Raw genomic sequence first — 26,972 nt, forward strand, 5'->3', positions numbered from 1 at the left:
TGCGTGCCAGGCTCCGCCTTGGCTGGCACCAGCTTGTGGCACCAGTACAGTGTGATGCCTGCTGTAAGACCACCTAAAAAAGCCCAGCTACAGATGACATGGTGACATGCACAGACTGTGGGTTTGGAGCTGATTCCAGCTACTCCCACAGCTTGAGAAGGCAAGAATGGGCTTGTTGGGGCGCTGGTGAATGCAGAGCTGGGACAAGCCAGCAGAATCCAAAGCAATTTTGTAAGTCAAAGGGAGCTGCACAAAAGATTAAAGTCAAGAGGCAGCAGCGAGGCCAGTCTTGCACCTTAAAGGGGAATGAAAGGCAGAGAGGCAGCAGTCTCAGCAGACAGAATCCAAGGTGATCCCAGCTAGGCATCAGCCCCCTCTTCCCAAAGCCACCAGGCCAGGCTGTACAAACAAGCAGTGTGAAGAGGACAGCTGCACACTGGGGATGGGGTGTAGCACCTTCAGATCTGTGCCACAGACTGGGGCTGGAGGGAGGATTTTGGAGAAGAGCGGGGGGACTGTGCCAGGAGGAGCAGAACAGGCACAAACACAGATCTGCCTCAGAGGAGCCTTACAGGACACAGCAGTTGGCTTTTTCCAGGATGAGATGTTCCCATCCCTGCAGTTCCATTTGAGCATCAGGAAAAGTTCCTGTACTGCAGGTTACTGAACAACTTCCTCCTCTTGGTTTACTTGTTGTGACATTCCAGACTCAGCCTCAGAGCACAAGGGACATGAGACAACCACACCCCTTCTGAGCGGCTCCCCAGAACACCCTGCCCAAGGCAAGCCCCTGTCTAACACTAACTAGTTCAGGGACTAAAGTACAGTGCAGTGCTCCTGTGCCTACAACTGCCTGCTGCAGAAGGTTAATTCCTTGTTCAAAGATCAGAAAACAGCTTCAAGAAACGTGTTCCTTATGTTGCCCTGTAGGACACAGGAAGTGAACAGAGATCGGAAAGCGCCGCCTGCCAAGGACACGCACCCTCGAGTCAGCATCACCTGTCACAGGATCAGCACAACAGGAGGCATCGTGCCAGACCAAGATCAGCATGACAGGTCTCTCTACCCTTATTTTAAAAAAGAACAGGCTAACAAAGGTTTGCTGAGCCTACCTGGGAGGGACACACAGATCTGAGCTGTTGTGCTACAGGCACAGGCACAGCAGTAAACAGGCGTGTTGGCTTCTGTTCCAACAGAAACATCAGGCAAAGTTTAATGATTCTCAAACAGACTACAACAAAGGCTGCAGGGAAAAACATTTTATTTCCAAGCAGATTACAAAGAGCAGAGAATATAAGAGTAAAATTAAATTAAAAAAATAGTTGAGTGCATCTCTTTAAAATGATTTGTAGTGTGAGTTACTCACGGGGCAAAGCTACTGGAGAGTTCTGAAGGTCACTTTGCAGGATGCCAATCACATGTGCTGTTTAGACCTGGGTCAACACAGGAGGGACAGACAAGATGTATTTTGCATATAGGCTGCACACTCATTATCAAGCGAGGTTTTGGGCTGCAACTGGACCCTGCCTTTTTGAGACATCCCCTCCACCTCATTCTCTCCTGCAGTTCCCTCGAGCTCTAGACATGGTTTATTGCTGCTGTAAGTGGGTTTAATCTGCCTTCCCGTTCTGCTGAGTTCCAACGCCAAAGGAGAAGCAGGCAAACGTGTGTGCCATGCACAAGGTTACAGGGAATGTGACTGCAGCGTCAGAGCAGAGCTTCAGCCACGCAGCAAAGGAAACCAACGAGTAGGGACACAGCAATCGCTTCAGAGATTTGGGGGAAGCATGGCAGCAAGACTTCTGGAAGAATTGAGATGTTCCTTAAGGTAGGAAGAGGTATAAGCAAGAAGGGCTCTTTCCTAAGCATTGGCACCAACAAAACAGAAGAGGCTGAATCATCAGGATAAGGTGCATTCCCTGTAATGTTTGAGAGGAGCAGCTCCAGCAACAGGATGGGGAGAAAAGCCCCCTATATGGTGGAAGACAGTTGATATCCCACTTTAAGAGTGATTTAGGAGTCCAAGCGCTAACTCCAAGTCAGTCAGTGTTAAACTTGGGTAAGAACGTGGTATGGCTGGACAGCTGCACAGCCATTCAGTGTCCAGCAGCACTCAGTCCAGCAAGAGGACGAGAAACTACAGTACCAGCAATCCTCCAACCCCTGTACACTCAGGGGGCTCTTTTCTACCATTTCTGGATCTGCTCTTATCATAGCATAGGAATATTTGAGGCCTCATCCCTTCTATGTATGCCAAGGCAGACAGTAGCCCTGATGCAGCTCAGAACAAGACTGTCTTAATTTCTGCCCTAGCAGCAACAGTACAGAAGAGGATTCTTATTTAGAAATCAGATTAAGTCTTTTTGTATTGTCCAAGGCAGAACAGTTCAGGAACTACTTCAGATCTTGTGACCCCTCTGAAGTCTAAACCTCTAGGGGAGAGGCAGCCAACAGGTGAGAGCCCTATGAAGTTCTTAGACCATTTCCTTTATACACTGCTTTAGACAGGAGTGAAGAATCACTCCCTAGTCTGCTCTCCGCTGCTTCAGCCATTACCACTTAAAGAGGAAATGCTTGACCTCTTGAAAGCAAATGAAAATCTAATGGTGCTGTGGACACGTGTAAGAGGCTACAAGTTCCCTAACGAAAGCAACACTGCTAAACGTCAAGAGCTTGGACAATACATGAGTCTCATGTCAGAATGTGAGGTGCTTTACAACAGTCTCTGCTTTCTATGGTTCCTTTCATACCAAAGTGACAAGATGGGCACAGTTCAAAATCAACAACACAGGGTCTCTAGCTTGACTTCTCAGCTCTATTCATTTAGAGATGGATGCATTTTGAGCCTGTCTCGTACAAGGCATAGGGCACAGAGAGTTCCTGTCAATATATACACGCATACAAGAGCAGTACAAGCAGTTTGGCACTCTCAGAGCCAAGGGGGAATGCCCTTTAAGCAGCAGTCAAGCTGGTTATAGGAAAGTGTTAAAAAGCTATTTTACATGTTTGACTGGGAACATTTCCCAGAATGTGGATAGCAACCCTAAGCCACAGCACTCTTCTGTGCTACTCTGTGCACGTCTTCCTACGAGCCCCTACAAGGGAGCAGATCATGTTCTTCACTATCAAAGAACATGGTATTTAAATTCTAGAAATACTGTACCTTTTAAGCTAGCTCCAGAGAGACAGACTAGAAGCCAGATCCAGGAAAATAATCCTTAAGTCACAGTATATCGATTGTCTCTAAAAATAGGGAATGAAGTGAACACAGTGGACATTCTGATGAGACAGTACAGAACAGTGCAGCAGTCCACTTCTGCATCAGCAGATCCTCTCCTATGTACATGTGGACAATGAGAAAGAAATGGAAACACTCCAGTCCATCAATCATCAGGAGATCTCCACAGCTCACTATGTGCCTAGTTTCCCTGTTCTTAACCAGTATCCTCCAAGGAGAACTCTTCCCCCTACAAAGACTTGAGATCATCTTGCAGTTAAGAGTAGTAAGAAAAGTGCACAATCTAGAATTTTAAGGTAACATGGAATTCTGTTTCCCCAGAAAGCTCAGCTGAAGTTCCTGTCAATGTGTAGTGTTAAGAGGTGACTCTCAAGGCTGCCCAGTAAAACAACTGGTACAGTGTGGATTTGGCAGATTATTTAATATCTGCTGTATTTTGATGGAGACAGCCAAGGCAGCAGGATTTCCAACTCTGCTCTGATGATGGGACAAACTGCCCAAAAGAAAGGGAAAGCCACTCTGTGGATGCCTGTTGGGCACACCCTGTGCAGCAGGCACATGCAACTGCTTGGAATAGTGGAGCCTGCCCCAGCCATATCTTCAAAGACTGAAAACAGGGCCAAAGATGGACGTGCCAGTCACTGTGATACGGTGAAAGGAACAGAGGTTTCTGACAGCTGAAGCAGTACTGGTGATCCCAAGAGCCACCCTACAATGGGGCAACTGCTGGCTCCCAGCAGACAAACTGAGGTCCCAGTACTTGCTGCCAGCACTACACCCACCCTAAGCACCATCTTCCCAGCTGAGCCACTGGGATCTGAGCAGTGATCCCAGGCTGTTTTCCTCTGGCCTAGTTCTGAGGGCAGACACTGAGCTAAGAGTCTAAAACAACAACAGTGCATTGCTACTTCACCTCTCTGCACACACCTACTTGAGCACAGAGTCCTGCAGAGGGAACAAACTGCTCACACTGACACTAACTCAAGCACACCTGCTCCCTCAGAAACACCAACATCAATATGAAGCATCAGGGCCTTGGGAAGCCTCTCTAAGCTGCACACCTCAACACTGCTCACAAGCACAAAGACAGGGAACATTGGCTACTCTCATCAATTTACACTCTTGCACAACCAACAGAGAGGGCAGACCTTCCTTCTCAATACAGATAGGTGCTGGACAACAGAGGCTTCAGGAAAGTTGCTTGCCTGTACACAAGTTTAAGTTCTTTTACTGCAATATATATCTAAATATTTATCTGTGTATTTTGGAACAGGGAAGGGACATGAGGTGGAGAAGCAGGGAAGACAAGTTCAAGAAGCAGAGTAATTTCTCTGCATCCAAGAAGCTGGTGGCACAAGTAACAAGCCTGGCAAGTGATCTCCCATTTCAAGCACAGTTGGCTACTGGCTGGCTTCAAAAGAGCAGACTATTTGTTAATGATATAAAATACAGCAACCATTTAAGATGCAGCAAGGCAAGGCTACAGGGCTGGGGATTATGATCATGAATGATGCCAAAAGCTACACAGCTGTGTTAAAAACTGTGAAAAGGCTGTTAAACAGCAGGAGTAAGCCATATGCTGCTCCTGGAAGGCCTTTTCCCTCCACTACCCCTCCATCATGCTGTTGTTGTGATGCATTTGAAAACGTGGAAAGAGGGGGATTTGCCTAGGGGTAAAGCCACAGAACATTAGGACAGTCTGATCTGGTCTCACAGATCCCATGTTCCTAGCCTGGCACTGAGCTTCCATCAGCAAGCAGACATTCAGGTCCTTCAACAGAAGTGTATGCCCTTCTACCTTCATAAGTTGTAGGGGTGAAAGAAATCCAGCAGAGCTGAGCTGGAAAGCATGAACAGGGATGAAAACAACCAGTTTGCATACTGATCTTTGTATAATGACCCCCCACCCTCACAGCTCACTCTTCCCCAAATAAAGACACATTGTTCAATGGCATGTTGAAAAGACGTGCTCGTCATTCTTAATAAACAACTAGAGTAAGAATACATAAGAGAAACAGGGTGGTATCTTTATATGATACACAAGTGTATGTTACAAGAATTCCATCAGGCACAGAAGCCTCAAGCTTTAAGGCCTCAATGTTAGGCCAAAAAAGAAGAGTGTGGTAAAGTTTGTACTTTTAACATCTAAAAATGTCACTTAAAGGTCTGAATAGAAATTGTTGTTTTGTTTTTTTTGTATAAATCATAATTGCAGTTCACTCTCTCCTCTTTCTTCCAAGATAACAGCAAATTAACGTCCAAGCACAAGAAAAGAAGATGCCTGCCTCTCCTCCACTGGCTGAGCAGGTCCATCCATCATTCTGTGCCCTCTAGGCTGCACGTGCTCCAAGGAGACAGAGGCCCCAGCCAACCAGGCCAATCCTGTAGTTCATGTTTTCTACATCATAAAAAAAAAAACCCAGAGTCAACCAGCAGCTTTCCACAGCTCCCAGCTCGCAGGGGATATGCAGCCTCCAACGGTTCCAACAGTTTGGTGTGTTGGGTAGGATACACAATGGGTAGGTTTTCCTTTAGATTCTTTTAAAGAGAAGAAGCCTAAAAGGGCTTCGTAACTACACCAATAAAAAACCAAAAACTTAGGCATCTCCTTTAGTGTAAAAGTCTGTACAATTTCTCTTTGCTTGTCCCTCCCCCATCACCCTGCCCCACCCCATCTGAGCCACGAAGGATGCCTTAGTGCATGGTGCTGGCATTAGCCACGGCAAGAGCTTCCTGAATCTCTCGTATCACCAGGATCCGGGTGAGCATCTGCTCCATCTGCTCTCTGCTGATGGGCTGGATGGAATACCAGATCGGGCTGTTGGGGGCCACCACCGGCTCCGGGGTCAAGTAAAAGGTGTCATTCCGGCCTTTCACACTCTGGGGGCTGCGTGAGGAAGATCAGAAACAACCAGACTAACAAAATGTGCTGGAACAGAGATAGCACCGCTGTCCTCACCCCAGGCTTCACAAATCCTGACAGTGAACAGCTGGCTGATGACACACATGATGAAGGTACAGAGATACATCTAGGGGCAACATTCATTCTGAAGTTTTAGGACATGCCAAGGTTAAAAAGCCATGGTGAGGACTACAACAAAGTAGTTTTTATTTAACACTGGTAAGCAAACGCACACATGGCTTTAGGGGTCCTGCAGAGTGAAGAAAGGATGGGGCATTTTCACATTCAGGCCACGTGCAGATGAACCATTACATTAAATTTCAGAATCATCATAATTTAGAGAGGAATCCTTTGAGACACCCTCCAATCTCCATTGCAAGTCCTTATTTTTGTTCAGAAGCTAGTTCATAATTTAGAGATTAATCCTTTGAGGCACACTCCAATCTCCATTGCAAGTCCTTATTTTTGTTCAGAAGCTAGTTTGAATAGGACTCTAATCCTGCTTTCAGTAGTAGATGCTTCCAGATGACTTGCAACTCACAAGCAGAAGAACAAGTTCATGTCAACACAGCAAACGTCCAAGATTAAGAGCAGCCAGTTCACAAATCAGGATTTGTCTCTTAAATACCCCAAAAATTCAATTTACATGCGACCAGAGTTAATCCCACTCTTCACCTCAGCACCCCTCTCCATTTAAGTAAATTAATGGAAATATAGAAATTGTGCCAGTGGTATCACAGCACTGAAAACTCAGCCAGGCACAGGGTGCAGCTCCCCAGGCACAGAAGACAAGCACCACACACACAATGAGAGCTCTCACCATTTGAAGAGGTAGAAGTCATACAGCTTTATGGGACACCTCAGGGGGTTCTCTGGATTCTCGGTCTGCTCTGCATACATGTCATCTGTAACTACAAACCAGCCCCCCAGAAGTCTGTCAGACACTCTGTGTAAGCACAGCACACCACAGAGCCTCAACACTGCAGCACCTTGTCACCATACAAGAACTAGCAAGAGACATATGGCTGTTCCAGGGCAGAGGCACCTGGCTAAAAATGCTTAAAAGCATTATGCAGAGCTTGCTATATCCTAAGGCTATAGAAGATCACAACCCATCCATATCCTTCTTTCCATTTCTCCTCAACCAGTGCACAAAATGAGGGAAATATCACTACTGAGACTGCAAAGCCTCAGTTGCATCCTGTGCTTTTAAGAGGATAGATTGTACTTACATAGGAATTCTTATGAGTTCACATGAATCAAGGTAAGAGAAGCCCTCCCAAAGAATTTTCTCCATCTCTTCATAAGCACTTACACCCAATAGTCTCTTTGCCCATAAAAAAAAAAAACACAAAAAAGCAAAAGTAACAAAAAAATTATCCTTAGTTGTTGATGAGTCCCACATGCCTCAGGCAAGGTATGTCCCCAGGGTTATGATTAGAAGGTACTATCCTCTCTTGGAGAGAATGCATGGAAAACACATACTGCCAGGCTCCAGGTAACTGCAGAGCCTTGGATTCCCTACCTGCAAACATCTCCAGGTTCATCCACTTCTTCAAGCCCAAGTAAGTAAAATATTAGCAAAGAAACCTCCTAGACACTACCTTTCTGTCCTGTCTGGTGCATGCCTGGAGCCTTCATGTAGCGGATACTCGTGCTTTTATCCTTGGGATTGGAAGGGTTCTTCTTGGTCTGCCTCAGCACCTTGGAGAAGGCCAGCTTCATGTGCTGGTCTACTGTTTTCAACAGGAAGTATCTGAGCAGCAAGAACAGAACACAGGACATTCAGAGACAAGCAAGGGACACAGTCACAACAGCAAGGTAGTTATCTTTAGTCATCATGAGCAGGCTGCAAACCAACCACTGGGCTAAGGACTCTTCCAGCAGCAAAGCATACAAAAGCCCCAGGTTCAGTCTGCCCTCTGCTAGCTCACTTCCTTGTTATACTGCATCTTTGTCTGATGAAGCTACAAGTGGGCTTTGTGTGCAACCACCTGAAACTTGTGATTTTGCCCCATGCAGTGCAGCAGTTTCACACCAATCCTGTTAAGGTCTCTGAAGTTCTTTTATTCCCCAAGATTCCCTAGGACCTGAGTACTTACTTTGTATTAAAAAACATCAGTGTAGTGAGCAAGGTGGAAGGGGAGTGAGCTCCAAGCTGCTTACACTCCCACAGCATCTCTTCTGTTACATGACTGGAGAGGATGTAACCTGCAATAATCAGAGGTCAGCATCATGCCAGGGGACAGACACAACATGAGCACAGGCAGCATTTTGCAGTCTGTAAGTACTGGAGAGCATATAAATCTTAACAGAAGGAGAAAGAGGAGATTCTCACTAATGTCAAGATTCAGTGCTCTGCAAATAACTTTTTAAATAGCAGGTACAGTTAGGAAACATTTGTACATATCTATCAACCTCTGGCTGTGGAGAGTATGCTTGTGCAACATGCCTATACATCCCAGCCCACAGAGAAGAGAATATGCACTTAAATGCTTTTAATTGTTGGCTTGACTCCAATGCAGATGCTCTTAATCCAATAATATGTGAGAGCAGGCAGGCCAGTGTAACAAATCAGTTCTTGGCCCTGTGCACAGCTTCAGTGCGCACACAGTGCCAAGTGATGTATTTGAACACATGAGTAATCCTTTAATTCTCAGATATTTTTTCCCCTTTGTGTAGAAGAAAAATACTACACTCCAAATACACAGATAAACAGAAAGACAGCAGTATGAACTGTGAGGTTTGTGGAATGTCAAAGCACTGATCAAACAGCCAGACTGAAAACAAAAGGATTCCAAAACCATGGTGCCACTTAGCCACCTAGCCTGTAACATCAGCTACTTTAATGAACATAAGAATTAACTTCTTCACTCATGTCCAAACATATCAAAGGGAATTAGGCAATGAGAAACCAGGTTTCCATGTTCTGAAAATACAATTTTTACCTAGTTCAATTACAGCTCTCTGTCAAAATTTGTCTCCTCTGGAACTGCCTCCCCCATCCATCCCTGTTGCCATGATCTCCTAAACACAAGGTTGAGCTGCAACTGACTGCAGCACTGGAGGCTTTATTCACTCATTGTTTTTTCCTTTCACACTCAGTTGGTTCTGCAGACAGTATCCATCTGGCTACATGGCACTATGACACTGCTGTATTATCTCCCAAAGAAACAATACATATTAGAGGCAGGATGTATTACCACTTCATATGAGGAAACCTGATTCAAATCAAGGATCAGCTGCCTGCCAAGTAAGCCAATCTTATGACACTACAAAGTCCCCACAATGTGCCTTCTGACTGGTGACAAGTGACAGACAAATAATGCTCAATGACAGTCAGGGTTAGAGCCTGACAACTGCAGTAACCCCAGCATTCACTGCGAACATCACATTTTTCTCCCTGACCAGCATTAGCTAGCCTAGGGATGTCACAAACTTCAAAAGGGTTTCCATTCAGACTACACTCATGCTGTAGGTTCAGTTTAAACATTCCAAGCTCTAGGAAGTTTTAAAGTTCTTGAACAATAGCCCTTACCAAGAGGTGAAACACGGGGCTGTATGTCCTTAAGAACTTCATGCAGCCATTCAGTGAAGCGAATGTAGTAGAGATCTGAGAAGATGTCATCGACTCGGCCATTTTCAAAGAGATACTGTAAGAGATCACAACAGCCCAGTACAGTGGCAGCAAGTGTGTTCCTCAGAGCAGACCTCATCCTAAGGGCCCACATGCTCAGCTGAGCATTTTACAGCACAGCACTGAAGGCTAATGCACTTTACTAAAGAGTGAGTACTCTTGCACCAAGGTGAATACAGGGTAGGTAATCTCCTTTACTATCATGGCAATGCCAGGACAGAAAAAGGAAAAACTGTCTTACAAAGTAAAGCTGATTGGACTTCACCTTTTATTTCAGGTGTGTTCACTTCTAGTTATTTCACAAGACTAGTGGATGCTACTTTTTCAGGTTAACAACAAGGATGCTCAATTTCCCTGTTCAAGTGTAGCTCTGCTCCTGCAGCTCTTCCAGAAAGCTCATACTTCCCACAGCACATAAAGCTAAGTTCTTGCCTGTTAAAGCTTCAACTAAATTTAAGTCTTGACATTGACAACTTCTTTAAACATCATCCAACCCTTCTTCTCCCAATCAAAAAAAGCTAAATGGATTTATTACTTTCACTGTGATACTGAACTCAGTTATTCACAAACTTAACTCATAGACTAAAGCATTGCTTGCAGTAAGGACAGAAAAGTCATCTCACGTTTTCAAGGTTTTTAAGCAAAGAGATTTTTTTCTTATAAAATTGTTGGTAAGCTTAATAGAAGTCACAGTGTCTATTTTTATAACCAGGAGTCCCCCTACACATGCTGACAACAGGGACAGTTCTGCAGCACATGGAGCTGTCCCATCCTACCTTCTGAATACACAGGAAGATGTAGTAGAGCACATCTGGATCATAGGGTTCACCGTCACCATTCCGAGCTTCTCGTGTCATTAAGCACAGACCATAGTTCAGCTCAGCCACAGCTGAGGAGATCAGATCTTCCTGGAACCTCAGCAGCTGACGCCCTGGAAAAACAAAACAAAGCTATATTATTGAAGTGATAAAGCCATATTATTTCCTAACATTTCAGGAAAGATTTCCCACGTCTCCATTCTATCTGGCAGGTCCAGCGCTACCTCATTCTCCCAGTATAGTAATGCAAGTTGAAATAAATCCAGATCTCAGGCTGTCAGAAATAATAAAACAGGCAAGAGTTTGATAGGAAGATCCTCTGCCCTACCAAATGCATGACTATTGCCTTCTTTCACCATGTCCCCAGTGAAATGCTGCCCTGCAGCAACAGCAAAACAGCAACTCCATGACTGTTCTACCAGCCTGGATGGACAGTTTGTCCATCACCACAGCCATGCAGTGCCCTTTTCTACTGCTGTCAGCCTGGGGGCTCAAGGGGGCTCAGCACAGAGCTAAAACATGTCCTGTGGCACTGGGAATACACAATAATTAGAACTGCAGAGTAAATTAAAATTTAAATTTAGGAACAATCGCTGATTAAACAAAAGGGTTTTCCAGAGCAGCACACATATAACATTTTAGTCACTCCTAATCCTACTTGAAAGGAAACAAAGGCCATATTGTCAACGGCACTTACTTCCAATAGGTGCTAGTCTATTTTGGGCTTCTTTTTCCAGCTCTGCATTCTTGGTCTGTGCCCAGCTTTTCCACACTTCAAGACCTTCTTCTGGCTTCAGAGAGTTTGGAAGTAGAAGTTCAGGTGAAGTCTGTGGCTGCGGCTGTGGTTCAACTTCAGCAACCTGAACGGTTTGAGCCTATGAAAGAAAACCCTCAGTTTATACACACACTTCAACATGCAACAGCTGGACAAAACCCAAGAATCCCACAAAGCCTGTAGCCCCAGGATACCAACCTTCTGCAACACTCCCAACAAGAAATTAATCCAAGGAATGCAACTTTTGCTGTTCGACCTGAATTGCTGCTCACAAAAGAATATTCTACACTCCAAAAACTCTTTCAGTTTGAATGGACAGATCCATCTTTTCAGCTCACTTGTCACTCTGAATCACCACTGAAATCCATCTCACAACAAGAGCAGCCCACAGAGACCACCAGCCCTGAACAGGAAGGGGCCACCAGCTTCACTCACCACTGCTGCTCCACACCTAGACTGCCCTAAGGAAGGTCCTGGGTACAATCACATGCCATACACCACTGCCATCCCTCCTACCCAGACTCTCTTCTTTAAGCAGTACATAACAGGCACACAGAATAAATGCATTCTGTTCTTAGCATAGTGATAAATAAGATTAATTCATTTGTAAAAGGTATAAAGCAGTAAGACTAGAACACAGCATCAAAATATCAATTCAATTTCAATGTAATGTTCTCAAAATACCAAATATTATTAATGGGGACTACCTACTATTGTGTGAAGAGTGACTGCATGACTTATTACAGACCTAAGGCATCTCCAGACCCTTTGGAAATTTACTTTGCAGTGGGACCTTAGGTCACCAAGAATTTTAATCTCAAACTGAAACTTATTTGTCAGGCAACCAACAGCACCAATCTAAAACCTGCAGCAACCCTTCAGCTGCACTCACTCTGCATTCATCACTACAGGTTTTCAATTCCATGCCACAGAATCTCATAACTACCTCAATTAACAGCTTTACAGACCTTAGTCAAACTCTCACTGGTACCCTGAATGTTACAGAAATAGCAATTCTTATATCAAAGCAGTTTTGCTTTTTCCTTCCTAAGAGCTACTCCAAAAAGCAGCTTTTCCTTTGATACTGCTAAATGTCAATGTTAGTGGAAGTTGCTCTCACAGTACTAGAGCCCATGGCATAGGAAAACAGGACAGGATCGAGACTTTAAATACCTGTACCTTACTTAGTATAAAAAACCAACAGTTTAAGAGGCAAAGACTGCAAGAGCCTCAGACTGGAGCCTTCCAACTCCCTCTGGCTGGCTTTTTATTCTCTGCATCAACTCTTATTAGCTTCTTGCTTCTCAGCCCCTGCAGCTGCAGCAGAGAGACTGCCTGAGAAGGCCCAGCTTTAATCAAGGCAGATGGTGACTGAGTTGTGAAGCAAAGCCTCTCTCTGCCTTCACAACTCCAAGGGTGAACTGACACCTTGTCTTTGCAGGAACCAGGACTGAGCCTCTGCTCTCCTCCAGTGCTGCCACATTACTCTCCAGAGAGCTGAAAGCTTTCCAGAGCCAACTCCCTCCATCAGCCCAACCCAAGGGACAGTCTTCTGCCCTAACCTCACAGACACCTCTGTCCAGTGTGAAGGCTGGACAGAGGCTGACATGAATCTGCTGAACTGGCACGTGCTTCTTAACAAACTTGTATTTTTCACAAATAGACCAAAATTGCTGCAACTTGCCCAGATCCTCTAGAAGCACAATGCCACAGGACAGCACAGGGCAGGCAGGCAAATTCTTTCTCAGTTTCACAGTTTTGAGAGGGTCAACTCTCAAAACCATGATGTTCACCTCTAGTAGCTTTATTGCCCCCCACAGAGAGTGAGTACATTCCTCCTGGAATTGTTTATGTATTTAGGGTATTTTATTTTAAATGTCTTATGTACTCTAAAGTACATTTGATCCTGGAAGTTTGCTCACAACAAGTCAGATTTCAATACTTCACCTGGGCACCAGATCTGCTGTGGAGTCCCAGGTGCAACACAACACAAAGTAACTGATCATGACTAGTACATATTAGCACACCTTATTTGGCTGCAATTATCCCTGCCTATCCACTGCAACCCCTGGAACAGCTCAGGAAAATACTGCAGATCTCAGAATGCCTGCTATGAAGACTCTGGCAATCACTATGCATCTATTAATTTTTAACACTAAGATCAAGACTGTGCTTTCTTTTGGAATGTTTTGAATCCTATAACTATGTACCAACATTATCACATGAAAGTCTTACAGCCATCAGGAGTCAAGTGCCCTGTGTCACATTCAGGCTTCTGGGACAGATGCATCTCTGCTTCCCAGACACCAGCTGTCTGCTGGCACGCTCCCTCTCCAAAACATTTGTAAGCTGTTAATCACCAACTGAGACCAAGAGGCAGTTTTAACTTACTGAGCAAGTGACTTGTAGCTGCTGCTGCTGCCCCTGCTCTTGTGGTGTGGGCTGCTGCTGTTGCTGCTGCGGGTCCCATATGTGCACTGTCTGTGCTGTATTCTGGTATGTCCCTGCCACAGCCTGCACTGCCACTGGAATGTGGATGTTGCCATTCATAAACTGTGCTGGAAAGATCGAATTTGCAAGAGTCTGCACCACTTCCTCATGAGAGTTCTTCACTACTGAAGTACTTCCCACCATCTTATCCTTGTCATCTTCCAGCTTCACTGTAGCCAGAGTTGTGGGGGAGCCACTGACGTGGACGGCGTTGTAGGCCTCCTGAGGGATGGCAATGTGGGTTATGTTTTGCTGCTGAAGGTCACCACGTGGCTGAGCAGAGTAAACAGGGATGGTCCACGTCTCTCCAGTGGGGCTAGTAATGGTCCCAGTGGCACTGTACAGGTGGGCACTGTCCACTGTTAACAAGTCTGGCCTTAAAGAGACATAACTTTGCTGCTGGCCCTGAGGAATGGCCAGCACTGTGGCAACTGGCTGCCCTGAAATAGCATAGGACACAGTAATAGGCATATCCACTTTACGCTTCTTCACCGGCTGAAGGACGCTCGCAGAGCTGATTCGCCTCTCTCCCTCTCGTGGGGAGCCTTGTTGAGAAGGTGGGGGTGACAGTGCCCCAACTGTCTGGATCTGGATCTGCTGGCCACCAGTAATGGCCTGTCCTGCCACAAGCTGGGCCTGGATCTGCTGGTGCTGTATGTGCTCCTCCTGTAGCTCTGCAGCCTGGATCTGCTGGGCAGTCTGCACGTGCTGCACTTGGATCTGGGCTGCCTGCAGCTGCGATGGGCTGGGGCTCTGCAGAGACTGACTCTGTATTGTCTGGGATGCCTGCTGCTGTGCCTGGCCCTGGATCTGCACCTGCACCTGGATGGGCTGCTCTGAAGCCTGATGGACAGAGAGCTGTGGAGAGAGCTGCTGGGCGGAGACCTGCTGCGGTGACTGCTGGACCTGCACCTGAACCTGCAACGACACCAAGGCACCAGTTAGAGGTCAGCAAACACCAGTGTTCAGCAGAGATGGTCTGGCACTCAAGAACTATGCTCCAGGCTTTTTATGCTCCCTTTTGACTCCATGTATTAATCCATTAGTAAAGATTTCAGGAAAATGAAGCCAAGTTATTCTAGAAGTGCCTGGTTGATAACAGTGATACAGTAGATGTGTTTGCTCAGCACTGCACACGACTCTCAGCACACACAGAACAGCATGTGAGCTACATCTCCACCCTCAAAGCTCCATGGGCTCAAGCCAACAGATTCCACCCTTGGAATCCAAGAGTCTTCAAAACTATTTGCATTGCTAAAATGTTACTTTAGCACAGGTCTTGCAATACCAAGACTTAAAGGTCATTCACATTACACTCACAGGAGCTTGCCTCATTCTTACCAAGCTCTAAAGATTGTTCTACTGCTGCCCACCCCAGTCCCAAGATGGCCACAGGATCACTTGCTGGTGACAGGCACTATGAAATATGGGTAAGTCGAAACCAGCACTTGGCTCTTTCCTCATAAAGCACAGGAATATTACTCTGAAACCTATCATTAATAGTAACCCTACTCAAGTGGGTGCCAACACAGAATGTGGCAAGTTCAACCTCAATCTTTGTCATGCATTAATGGCCTATGCTGCAGCATGTTTTGTAAACTCTAGAAGAATTTCTTTGGCAATGATAATTAAAACCAACCTTTTTTCATTATTTACTTATTCCATTTAATACCAGTTATTGTCCAGACTACTCAGTTTTATTTTCTAGCTCACGCACTTAGACAATGCTGAATAACACTGACAGATCTGTTGACTTGATTCCCAATCAGTTCCTTTTATTTTAGAGGGGGAAAAAAAAATCACACCCTCTCACATTAATGCTCATTTGTCCAAGGTCTGCCACAATACCTAGCAGCAGTCCAGCAGCACACTGAAAGCCAGCAGTCAAAGGTAGCCCCTAGCACAAATTTCAGGTCCCAACAGCTTCACATCCCTTGTCCAGACACTTCTCCACTTTTCCTCACATTTACAGAGGCAAGTTGTTGCATTTGCCTTGTCCTTGAAGCGATTTCCCAGGTACTCATGACCATCTGTTTCTCTAGGCTTCATTAACACTTCATCTTAAGCGAGGCAGTTCATTACTCAACACCTCTTTCTGAAGCCAACCTGGACTTCTTTAGTTGCAAGACTAAATGTCTTCCTACTCACAGTTCTCTCACCTTTTTCTACCTCACTTCCTGGATCCAGGCAGACTAAAGCAGCATTTGCAGAGACAGCACACTAGTCTGACAATACCAAAAGGAACTACAATGCAGGCCTGCTGGGCACAAAATCTCACTTCCCAGCATCGCTGCTAAGAAGTCCTGAAAAATGTTAAGGACTCATTTACAGCCAATTAAGAGTTGCTAAGGAAAAAACTGGGGTAGCAAAATGCCCCACTGGCAGGCCAGATTTATAAGTCACCTCCTGTTAAGAATTAATTGATTTCCAGGAAGAACAGGGTATAGTTCCTTCTGGGAACTCTGGGCAGGAGACTGTCATCCAGATGACGTGGTGACTCTGTAATAATTTCCTGCTAGGTAACAAGAAGCATGTGACCCTATGTCAGCATGACGGTTTAAAAAGCTCCATCAATGAGGGATTTGATCAGGCAGTGCATTGAAAAAGCTGAACTCACCTATGGGATGCTTTCTCAGTTCTATTTGATATTGTTCTGCCCTGCAGCATGAGTACTGCCTTGGGCAAACAGGCCCAAACACGGGTACCAGGGAAGGGCTCAGTTTTAGAAAGCCAGTTGTAATCACACCCCTAAGGCAAGAATTTTCCAAAATATTTCACTTTAAAAATCACTAATATGGTCTTTACTATTAATTTAAATCCTTGTTCAGAAGATTACCTGCAAGGCAAAAGCCAAAGATTGAACAAATTACATGTTTTACTGCACTGATATTTTTGGTCTCACACAAGAAACATTTGCTTTATTTGCTATGACCACAGGCTTTACCCTGGTCTGAGACCAGAGGCTTCTTATATTGACCTCATTGTCTAACTTGCTATCTGAGGAAAAAAAGGACAAAGAATTACACTCAGCAGCAGCAGACTTTATAAAAGACTCTGTACAAAGGGGAATGCTTTAAATTTACAGGCCAAGACCAACAGGGGACTTTAAATCTTCATCTTATGCTAAAGATTAAGGCAAAAACATGTTATGCTGGCAATTCCTGGGTTACTGGTGCAAGAAAGGAACATGCCAAGTTACCAGTACTGAAATACTATTTATTGCCAAAAGTCTGGATCCAACAGCATGAAGGAATCACCTCCCAGCAGGCTGCCATGACACAGAGAAATGCCTTTTCACCATGAAGTGGCTGGAAGCTGGACCAAGTACCAGCTGCCTAGAAAACCAAAACTGTCAGAAATCAACCCTGTATTGTAACAGGAGAGCAGAACTAAATTCCCCTAAAGGAAATCTTCTGTCACATCAAACCCAAAAACATATTCTGTCCTGAACTGAGCAAATGCAAAGAGTAAATAAGTAACCCTAGGACCATGAGAACATCTGAAGCCTGCTTGCCAAAACTTTTTTTCCTAATAGTTGATAGAGAAACTTTCAAGTAGGAGTCAGAACATGTCTGCTCTGTGTGGATTCTCTGCCCAAAAAGGAATCAGGCTCAGTTGTTTCAGAACAGCAGTTCTCAAACAACTGAGATTTTCTTTGCTTGTTAATTCTTTCATCTACAGACTGACTGGATTATCTAATATTTCCTAAAACCTAACTCTAAACCATTATATGTAGCTTTTCCTACAGCACCTGACAGGCTCTTAAATGCATCTTTTCACAAAGAGATCTTGGTTTCTGAAGCTGTATTTAAACCAGCAAGCAGTAATACAGACCAAGAGCAGATCTCCAGAGCAAGACTGGAGATGTACCAACATGTCCACACTATGCCTTCCAGAAGACTATTTCAAATTTAGTTCTAGTTTGACATCACCAAAACACAAGACTGCATCTCACAGCTTAGTTTCATCTGGAGGGAACCCCAAATGACAGGCTCCAAACCTACAAGAGGTAAGAAGGCTTCAGCAGGTGGCCAACTTGCTGCAGGAAGTATGCTCCAAATGCCCCCAGAAGTAATGTGGGTAGATCTCAAACTTCCCACACTAAGTCAAACATTTGGGAAAAAAGTTAATGAGAGCACGAGAAGAGTAATCTCAGTTTTTTATGCCAAATTTAAGGACAGAAGACTTTAAAATACACTTTCCTCAACAACAGCCCTAAGCTAAAGCAAGTGCAGCACTAAACAGTGCTAAGCTAAAGCAAGTCCAGCACTAAAAACTAACACTGTAACCAAGAGTTCCCTCTAAAGCCACACCAGAAAGTGTACAAGCAAGTACAAAACAGACATGCAAAGTGTAAGCGAAGAGTAAGTGAAAAGACTGATCAGTGAAGCAGCAGGAAGTATCAGAACTTGTTATTTAAGCACTTTACAGGAAGTCCTTTCTATCCAAGTAAACAAGGGCTGCGGGAAGGGTGCGAGTCAGCTTTTCACAACAAGTGCCACACTGACTCTCACTCCAGGCCTTTCCTCTGCTCATTCATCAACATCACAGAGAGAATTCCATCAGCTAAATTGGGCCCTGGGTGTGTTTAAACAGTTACAATATCAAGATTATGCTGTCAAACTGTACACTGAGGAGGGATTTAGGTCTAAGACAGTTAAAACACATGAACCAAGGAAAACCAGCTTACCTCTCCAACAGAACAGTACTTCCATGTACAGACAGATGCCACCTCTAAAACACCACTCCTGACTATAACCACTCTTTGAATTGTCCCACTCAGCCCTAGCAAATGCTAATTAATACCTGCTGCTACACTAAAATCATACTGGTATGTTTTTCAAACATAACCAAATAGGAACTCTGCCTTCAAGCTAAACCTCAGGACCAGTACAGAGGCAAGAGGAAGGCAGAGCCATCAGAAGCAAAGATGCATTCTGTGCAGAGCCAGAGATGAGACTTTCTTCTCAGCTATTTAAGGGCACCTTTCCCTGCCTTGTGTCATTAATAATGTCCAGCCTCCTATAAATGTCTGAAGTCACAGAATAGAGTGAACAGTAAACACATAAGGAATTGAGCAATTAGAAAGGCACAAGTATTAACTGAAAGATATTTTACACAGGCATTCAAACATTCCCCACACAGTTCTGTGATCTTGCTCACATGTAGCAACCTCCTCTCAAGCCCTGCCCAAGAAAATCTTGCCACCTAGACATCAGAGTGTTCATAAAAAGTTGAAACTGAGGATTTCCTCCACACACACCATAAGCAAAGATACTTTCTGTCCTCTGATATTCTTTCAGTGAAAGCTTCTTGGGTAAGAGGCACAAGAGGTTCACTGACCTCTGCAAAAGTACCATATTTGGGAAGCCAGCAGCACTAAACACTTCACTGGCACCATCAATTCCATGGCCTCCATGCACAGCACCAACAAGCAACAATGTCACCAAAAGCAGAGCTGATAAAACACTTCCTTGACTGGAGCAAAACACAGACCCTCCCTGCCACTCCCTGATCCACAGCAAGGTATGACAACTTGACAAACTCAGCTCCTTCTCAAGGTCACTTATGGCACCCCTGTGATACTGGGTGTGGAGGGAGCTCCAGGACACTTAAACTGTAGCAATGACCAGTGTACATAACCCAACAGCTGCATCCACTCATCCTCTAAAATAAACATTTGCTAAGACTTTTCTGAGCCTTTTAGGCAAGAACACCTTAAGGCGACAACTTCTCCAAAGAGCAAATTCATTGTTCTAGAATAAATAAAAGCAGCAAGCAGTGATACTCTGTCTTTAGTTGTTCACAGCAAGTAAAACCCAGGATGAAACCTGAGCACTATCTCCATGATTGTAAGATCACCAGCAGCACTTTCAACTGTGAGGTCACCTGACTGGTCAAAGTGTTATCACCCCCAGCAGCACTGTCACACTGCCAGACACAAGCACAGTCACTCACAGGGTCTTCCACTGACTTACAATTGGATTAGCAAGAACTAAACAGATTACCAATCCAAGTACCAGGATGACAAGTTTAATCAAAAGTATCAGGATGACAAGTTTAATCAAAAGCTAAGAGGCTTCAGCAGGTGACCAAAATTCATCATAATAAAACACAAGCAGTACTTCAGCATAGGGAGCCAGCTGGAGCAGGTGCATTGCTATGGGGGAACACTGTCACTCCCCAGCCACAACAAAATCCAGCTTCACCCAGAAAATGAGCCCTGCCACTGATGCCACAGTGAACACTAAATCATGAGTTTAACATAAATTAGGTCTCAATAAGAAATCCTGAAAAACAGAAAAACACTCTTGCAAAGGGGTAAAGACATTCTTCTCCACCCTATTCTTGCAGAAAAACAAAGATAATTTTGGCTAGCTGCTCAAATACACCCGAGTTCTGCTGCACTGCTGACACACAAAAGCTGCAGCCACATCTAGTACCAAATGTGCCACCTAAAGTGAGCAGCAGGGTAGGCAACACAAATAGTAATGATGATCTGCACAGATGGGAAGCAGGTATCTAAAAGCAGAGGCACATCAAAAACAAGGAGAAGAGGGTAAACAGCATTCTTCAGGAAAGTTGCTGAAATCTTAATTTTCATGAGAAGCTTTTCATATTCAGGGTGCAGGTCATTCAGTTCCAAAATCAGAAACTGGTCTCTGGCAGCAACTCTATGCTTATTTACAAGAAGGTCAGGTTATTTTTCTCTGGAGCACAAGATATATGACCTCTCTCCCTATCTCTGTTACTAGAAGCCTTGCAAGGGTCAAGCCTGAACATTGGGTAGTTCTGAAACGAGGCAGCAAGAGTGAGAGGGGAAAAAAAAAATTCCTTTTGACTTTTACAATTTGTCTGGGGGTTTTCCACATCTTCAAGGCTGAGGCACTCAAAAGCCAACCCCTCCTAGCTCTTCTGCTGAAAAAAAAACCCCAAAAAACCACTTTTTCCAGAAAACATATTAGCTGGTAAAACCAAACACACTCTTGGTCAGTTTTAACAGCCTCATGCAGAGATCCAAGTCATGCCTGAAAGAGCTCAGGTTTTTGTTCTTCAAAAGCCTTTCAACACAAGTCACTGTAGGGCAACAGGTTACAGAAGTCCCAGTTAAGCATTCATTTATTCAATAGAGAGTAACTGGAGACAAGTTACCGGTGAGGGAGTTTTGTCTTTGCTGTAGGATAAAAACACACAAGTGAGCTGTTGACACAAGTCTACTGCACTGCAGCAAGTACACAGCACCTGAACTCCAGTCATTTGTGACTCCATACCCACACTTGTTGTAAAAAAAAAAGAAAAGAAAGAGCTTGCAGCTTTTCATTCTGCTACAGAAACAGGAAAGATTCATATCTCAAGTGTAGTGTATCAGAATTACAGCTATAGCCAGGGTTCAGCTGTTTAGAAACATATCATAGAAAAACTTTAGTAAATGCTCTGCCACCTATGAACCTATGAACTCTTCAAATTACAAAATGTATCTGAAGACAAAAGCAATTCTCTAAGTTATAAAATTGTTGGTTTTTTTCCTGATAGTGGATTTGCTTACTTAACAAAATACCTAATGTAATATCTACTTAAAAAAAAAAAAAAGACAGCTCCTTCCACTGTGCAAACATATAATCTACCTTGATGCATATGCATCCTTTAGAATTCCTTTCCAGTATCTTCCCCTGATTCACATCCTCAAGTTGACTCTCTTGCATTTCCTCCTCACTTAAGAGTCAGTTCAAGAACAACTTTTAGAATGTTCAAGTTAAACTATTTAAAGATTATTGATGTTATTAAGAAAAAAAAAAATCCTTAAGGCAAGCTCCATCCCACAGCCAGCCTGAACAATCAGACAGCCAGAGGGGGCTGGTATTTATAGCAGCTTCAGAGCACAAGGCTCCTGGAGCTGTGTACATGCCAGAACTGTGACTGTTTCTCCAATAGGTGACACCACTCCATTGCTATGTAAGTGGCTCCTCCTACAGCAGGGCTCCAGGGAGGCAAGAGAGAAATTTACTACCAAACTCCTTAAATGAAAGGGAAATATTGCTGTTCTATTTGAAGTTAATTAGCCCTGCCCTTTAAGTACTTGTCTGAGGCTTAAGGTTAGACAGCACCTCTGGACACTACTCCATCAGTTGGCCAGTCACACATACATTCAGAGACTATTTCAGATGCTTACCTGCACTTGCTGGGGTTGCTGCACCTGTATCTGCTGCTCTGGCTGAGTTTGCTGCTGGATACTGGTTGTCACAGGACAAGCAAGTTCAAGCAAAGACCCAGCCACCTCAGTGCTGTCCGTGTAAATGCAGTTGCCACCCTGCTGATACACCATTGTGGTGGTGGCTGTCTGTTGGAACTCCTGGAGAGCTTCTGGCCCCTTGGAAGCAAGGGAGTCTAGAAACTCCTTCATCCTGTGCTGGGGGATCGTTCGTGCCTTCACACGGATGTATTCTTCAAAGGAAATGGTGTTCTCCAGAGAATTATTCATATTGCAAGGTCCTCAGGGTTCCTGAAGGAAAGAGAAAGTAAAAGTCTTAACTACAGCACTTCCTTGATGCAAGGATATTCTCAACTCCAGTCACTAATCTCTCATACCAAGTACTGTATGAAAACTGGCAAACATGCACAGCCAGATGCCCAGGACAGATGCTTTAGTTTTATGAGGCATTTTGTGCTACTACACATTTCTCAGATTAACCCTTGGCAGCTCAGGGGAGTCTGAATGACACCCAGGTGTGACTCCTCCTCCTCCCAGAGATCACTGCCACGTAAACTCCCCTTGCTCTGTACTTCACCCAGACCAGGCAAGTCCTGTACCAGACAGATCCAGTGGTACATTCCATTTGTTTGCAGCATGCACTGTTAGTGAGAGAGGCTCAGGATCAATATGTGCGGCCCAGAGGTGGCAAACTGAGCAGTGTGCTCTGTCAGGCCCTGCATTCTATTCTAGGCAGCTGATGGGAAGCACAACAGAGAGCAACAGACGCAGCACTCAGCTCACTGCTGTTAGGACTAGGACAGCCTCATCGACTGGAACACAGCAAGCAAAAGGAGAGCGCTGCAATCGAGAAATTTCCTCAAACTGGGAGCTACACACATGGAGAAACACAGCTCTGGAAATGACAAAGGCAACTGCAGCACCAGTTCTTGATGTCCTTTTAATATAGGAAGAGGTTAACATGAAACATGCCATGTGTGAAGACAACAGAAAGACAGAAAAAGAAGTTAAGATGATCAGGGCGGAAGTGAAAGCAAAGAAGAAAACCACCAGGACCAAAGATAACTCCACCTGAGAACAGACAGCTCTAGGGGATACTCTGACAGCATTCTTCTCTTATTGACTTCCCTTGTTTAAACCCACAAATTGTTTCTGCAGTGAGTATGCTGGTTATTTCTAAGGCAGTAATTAGCCTTGATAGAGCATAAATGCATTTGAGCTTTAACATCACCAGATACTGAGACAGTTGTGAAAAGATGTGAAACACCACAAGATCAGGACTAGCAGAGGTGATTCAGCACTACTAGATCAAGCTGCATAAAGGAGGAAAAACAGACAGACATCACTATGTACATTATGACTGTAGGTCTAAAGAGAACAGGTACAAAACCAGAGCTTTAGGTATCCTTTCACCATGATTTAACAAAGTAGAACTGAGACAGGGCTATGGTTGAACTTAGGGCTGCAAAAGCCTGTGTGAAAACTGGAGTTAACTCTAGGCCTTCACTGGAAGTCCAGTGCAGTTATCACCAAAACCTGGCAGAGCTGAAGCAAACACTAACCCCTCTTCCCTGTTATGTGGCAGCAGTACAAACACACTGCTTTTGTTTACATGGAGGTTCATGGCTAGTGCACTGGACCAGGCTCACAAGAGAAAAAGAAATATCAAAGGTAACAGGAACACACGAGGTAACTTGTGCTCTATCTATGGTTTCTGAAGTCTTTAAGACATATTTGTTGCTGTATGATATTTCTGTAGAAGATATTCTTAAAATATACAACATGTTTAGGAAAAAACACCAAATAATGGTGTTCACATAGCAAATCCAACAGCTCTGCAAATATCAGCACACAGAAGCTCCTGCAGAGCCCACATCTGGACAGATCACTCTTTCTGAGACACCAATCTGACATTTTCAAGCCAGCTCTGGGTGACAGAGCCAGTAACATTACTCACTTTTTCAGGAGCTATCCTAGAGTGCTCTGTGTCTCTACAGCACAGATTGCTAACCCCTTCCCAGGTAACCATATGGGCAGGGTGAAACCAGGGGAGAACAACAATGGTAATGCATCCATAGGGACTCAGACAAAACCTACAGCAGGCACACTGAAATGTGTTTTGTATCTAACTGCATGATGCTCCATTACATACTGAGGCTGGAAAACAGATTTTGAGCAATTAACTTGTCCCAGTCTTCTACTTGGAGCTTTCAAGTATTTGCCTTCAATACTACAGTGAGGCTTTCAGAAGAGAATCATCATTCTCCACGTCCACCCTGAGGTGCACTAGCAGATCCAGCTTGGAGAGGGAAGAATAAGCCTCAGGGATGCCATGCTGGGATCCCAGACACGAATGCCACAGATGTTCTCTGACAGCAGGATCCCAGACACAAGTGCCACAGATGCTCCTTGACAGCCAGCTGCTGCTAAACTGGATGGGCTCACCTCTCCCAGGTGCTCCCTTCCTGCTCCAGCATTGGATTTTAGTGTGTTGTAACAACTCAGGGAATAGCTATCCACCTTCTGGTAATCTCCTCAAAGGAGAAAGTCAGGAGGTCAGCAGGGCCACTGTTCCCAATGGGAGCTGTTAGCCCTCACTTTTGGTTTTGAAACTCCAACCCTTCTTTCACAAGCTACATCATTCTCCTGTGTAAGAGCAGAAGCCACAAGACACCCAGAAGCATAAGCAGCAGAGATCCACCACCAAACAATCACCAACCTCTTCTGAGCACCAAGCAAGCACTGATTTCTTAAATACAAATCTTAAAGCAAGCACTGATTTCCTAAACACAAATCCTTGACCCTGCTCAGCTGGTCCATTTCAATTAGTTCTCGTTAGAATCAAATCAAGAGCCTACTAGGCCAGTCTTCCCCTACTAGTAAATTTTCCTCTCTCACAAGCTGTCAGAAGAAATCTTTTTCCTTTCTTCTACCATGGAAAAAAAATCATTTACATTTTCTTGAAGTGACTATACTAAGAGCCACTAAGCTGAGCAGAATTCCAAGTGCCAGGCATGGACCAGAGCCCCACCATGCCATGAGGATCTGCTCCTGCCCCAGAAGAGCAGCAAGATCTTCCTTGGGTTTTCCCTACAGGTGCAGTTACAGACCCTGGAGGAGGTAAAAGTGTCTCCCAGAGTCATTTGTATCAGCTTTAAGGCTGCTTGAGATTATTTAACTAGAAGCACTGAAGCACCCAAAGCTGCACTTCCCAACAGCCTGGGCAGCAGTGGAGGTACCAGGTCCAGAAAGATTCAGAAATGTAATGCTGCACCCACAGAACTTTTACTTATTAAAACTAAACCAACCTGCACTTATGGCAGAAAACCTCTGTAAGGCTCTAGGGTGCATTCAACAGGCTTTTGCAGGGCAACACATACAGCTTGCTGCTGCAGTCACTACTTTTAGTTATTAAAACACAATAATTTGTGCATTCCATTTATCCCACAGACACACACTGGAAACTGCAAACCTCCACCCTCACTGGATCTCAGCAGCATGTTTTTAATATTGCATTTTAGAATTTAAAATAAGAGCATCCAGGCAATAAGTTTCTCCAATAAAGGAAGATAACGCCTCACTGTGCAGCATAACTGCATTTTTTCAAGAAGTAAGTTCAAGAAATTCTTTGAAGATTATGAGCACATACGGTTAGTTGATAAAACTTAGACTGAGGTTACTGAAAACACACACACAACTTGCAGCATGTGGACAATCTGGACTCACCAGTCACCATGTTGCATGTATTTCTGCTGCTCTTGTCCTGAGCTCTTAGACTTGTAACGTTCTGGAGAAGACAGAACAAAGAAGCCCTTTCCATCCCCAGTTCCTCTTTCTTTATTAAGTCATTTTATTTTTAATATGTATTCCATTAAGAAAAAAAAATCAGGAAACAAAGATATGATCATCCCCGCAGCTAGCAGCTCCTACTGAGGAATTGCGAGATGCCCAATTTGTCACCATCGTATCCCCCAGCCTGGTGGGACTGAGAGCGACTGTGCGAGCACATCTGTCACAGAGCGCCGTGCGGCGACAGGCGCGGCACGGCGGTAACGCCGGAGTTACTGGCACACAGAACTTAGAACAAGGCAGCAGCAGCAGTGACCGCATCCAGAGGCGATCCCCCCACCCTCCCCCCGCAGGTGTTCCCGGTGATCCCCGAGAGGCGGCCGGGACCGCTACGGACCGCTCGGCCACCCAGCCGAGACGAGGCGAAGCTCCGTATTTAGGCCCCGAGACACCGGCTGCGGCTCAGCCTCCGTCCCGCCCGAGCGGGGACGCGGAGCCCGTGGGGCTTCCCCCGCCCGCGGGGACCCGGCACTGCCCCAGCCGCTCCCGCCGCCTTTGTCTGTCGGCGGGGCGGCCGGGCCGGGCCCGCAGGCGGCGCCGTGACACCGCCTCCCCCGCCCCCCCCGGCAGGAGCCATGTCGGGGGCTCCGCGAGGACGGGGCCGCCGAGGGCCGCGCACAGGCCGCGCCTTCCGGTGCCTCGCCGCCCGGGCGGGGGGGGTGACGGGGACGCGCCCGGTGCACGGGGGGGAAGAGCGGGGGGCGCGCCCGCGCGGGCCGGGAAAGCGCGCGCGCGCGGCAGGCGGGGCCGCCCCCTCCCCCTCCCCGCCGGGCCCGCGCCGCCCCCGGAACCGCCGCCTCCTCCTCCCGCGCCCGAAGGGGGGCCCCACCCAGCCCCGCCGCCGCCGCGCACTATCCCGGCCCGCCGGCCCGGCTGTGCCGCGGCGTGACCCGGCCCCGCCTCACCCCGGCCCTGTCGCCGCCGCCGCCTCGGCCCCGAGTCTTTTCCCCTCACAGCTCCCTGGGCGCCATCTTACATTCAACCCCCTGCAGCCAATCACCGCGCTGCCCCAGCCTCGCGAGAGCGCGGCTCCCAAGCCCCGCGAGAGCTCAGC

The 26,972-nt window shown here is 45.6% G+C and overlaps 1 protein-coding gene across 3 annotated transcripts; it reads right to left on the bottom strand.

The window, feature by feature from the left end:
* Positions 1-1,244: 1,244 nt before the first annotated feature.
* Positions 1,245-26,905, bottom strand: QRICH1 (glutamine rich 1). 3 transcript variants are annotated; one of them, XM_054280745.1, is made up of 11 exons: positions 26,824-26,901; positions 25,796-25,856; positions 22,031-22,360; positions 13,762-14,778; positions 11,293-11,470; positions 10,554-10,708; positions 9,679-9,793; positions 8,243-8,351; positions 7,745-7,896; positions 6,961-7,051; positions 1,245-6,125 (listed from the first exon to the last, which is right to left on the bottom strand). In XM_054280745.1, the coding sequence occupies exons 3-11, from the start codon at positions 22,337-22,339 to the stop codon at positions 5,933-5,935; spliced, it is 2,319 nt and encodes a 772-aa protein (XP_054136720.1). In that variant the 5' UTR covers positions 22,340-22,360; positions 25,796-25,856; positions 26,824-26,901; the 3' UTR covers positions 1,245-5,932. The 3 variants fall into 3 exon arrangements, with proteins under 3 accessions (XP_054136720.1, XP_054136722.1, XP_054136721.1); XM_054280747.1 differs by lacking the exon at positions 25,796-25,856 and having other exon boundaries at positions 26,824-26,905; XM_054280746.1 differs by lacking the exon at positions 26,824-26,901 and having other exon boundaries at positions 25,796-26,245.
* Positions 26,906-26,972: the final 67 nt, after the last annotated feature.

Source organism: Melozone crissalis, unplaced genomic scaffold (assembly GCF_028551555.1).
Source record: "Melozone crissalis strain CALT ecotype California unplaced genomic scaffold, PUWL_Pcris_2 ptg000029l_1, whole genome shotgun sequence".
Taxonomy (NCBI): Eukaryota; Metazoa; Chordata; class Aves; order Passeriformes; family Passerellidae; genus Melozone; species Melozone crissalis.

Bases quoted from the DNA above. Each gene is read 5' to 3' on its own strand.
- QRICH1 (XM_054280747.1), bottom strand. From the start codon at position 22,339: ATGAATAATTCTCTGGAGAACACCATTTCCTTTGAAGAATACATCCGT. The intron at 8,352-9,678 runs GTAAGGGCTATT...TGATTATTGCAG, and splicing joins GCCCCGTGTTTCACCTCTTG to GTTACATCCTCTCCAGTCAT. The intron at 7,897-8,242 runs GTAAGTACTCAG...CTTGCTGCTCAG, and splicing joins CTGATGTTTTTTAATACAAA to ATACTTCCTGTTGAAAACAG.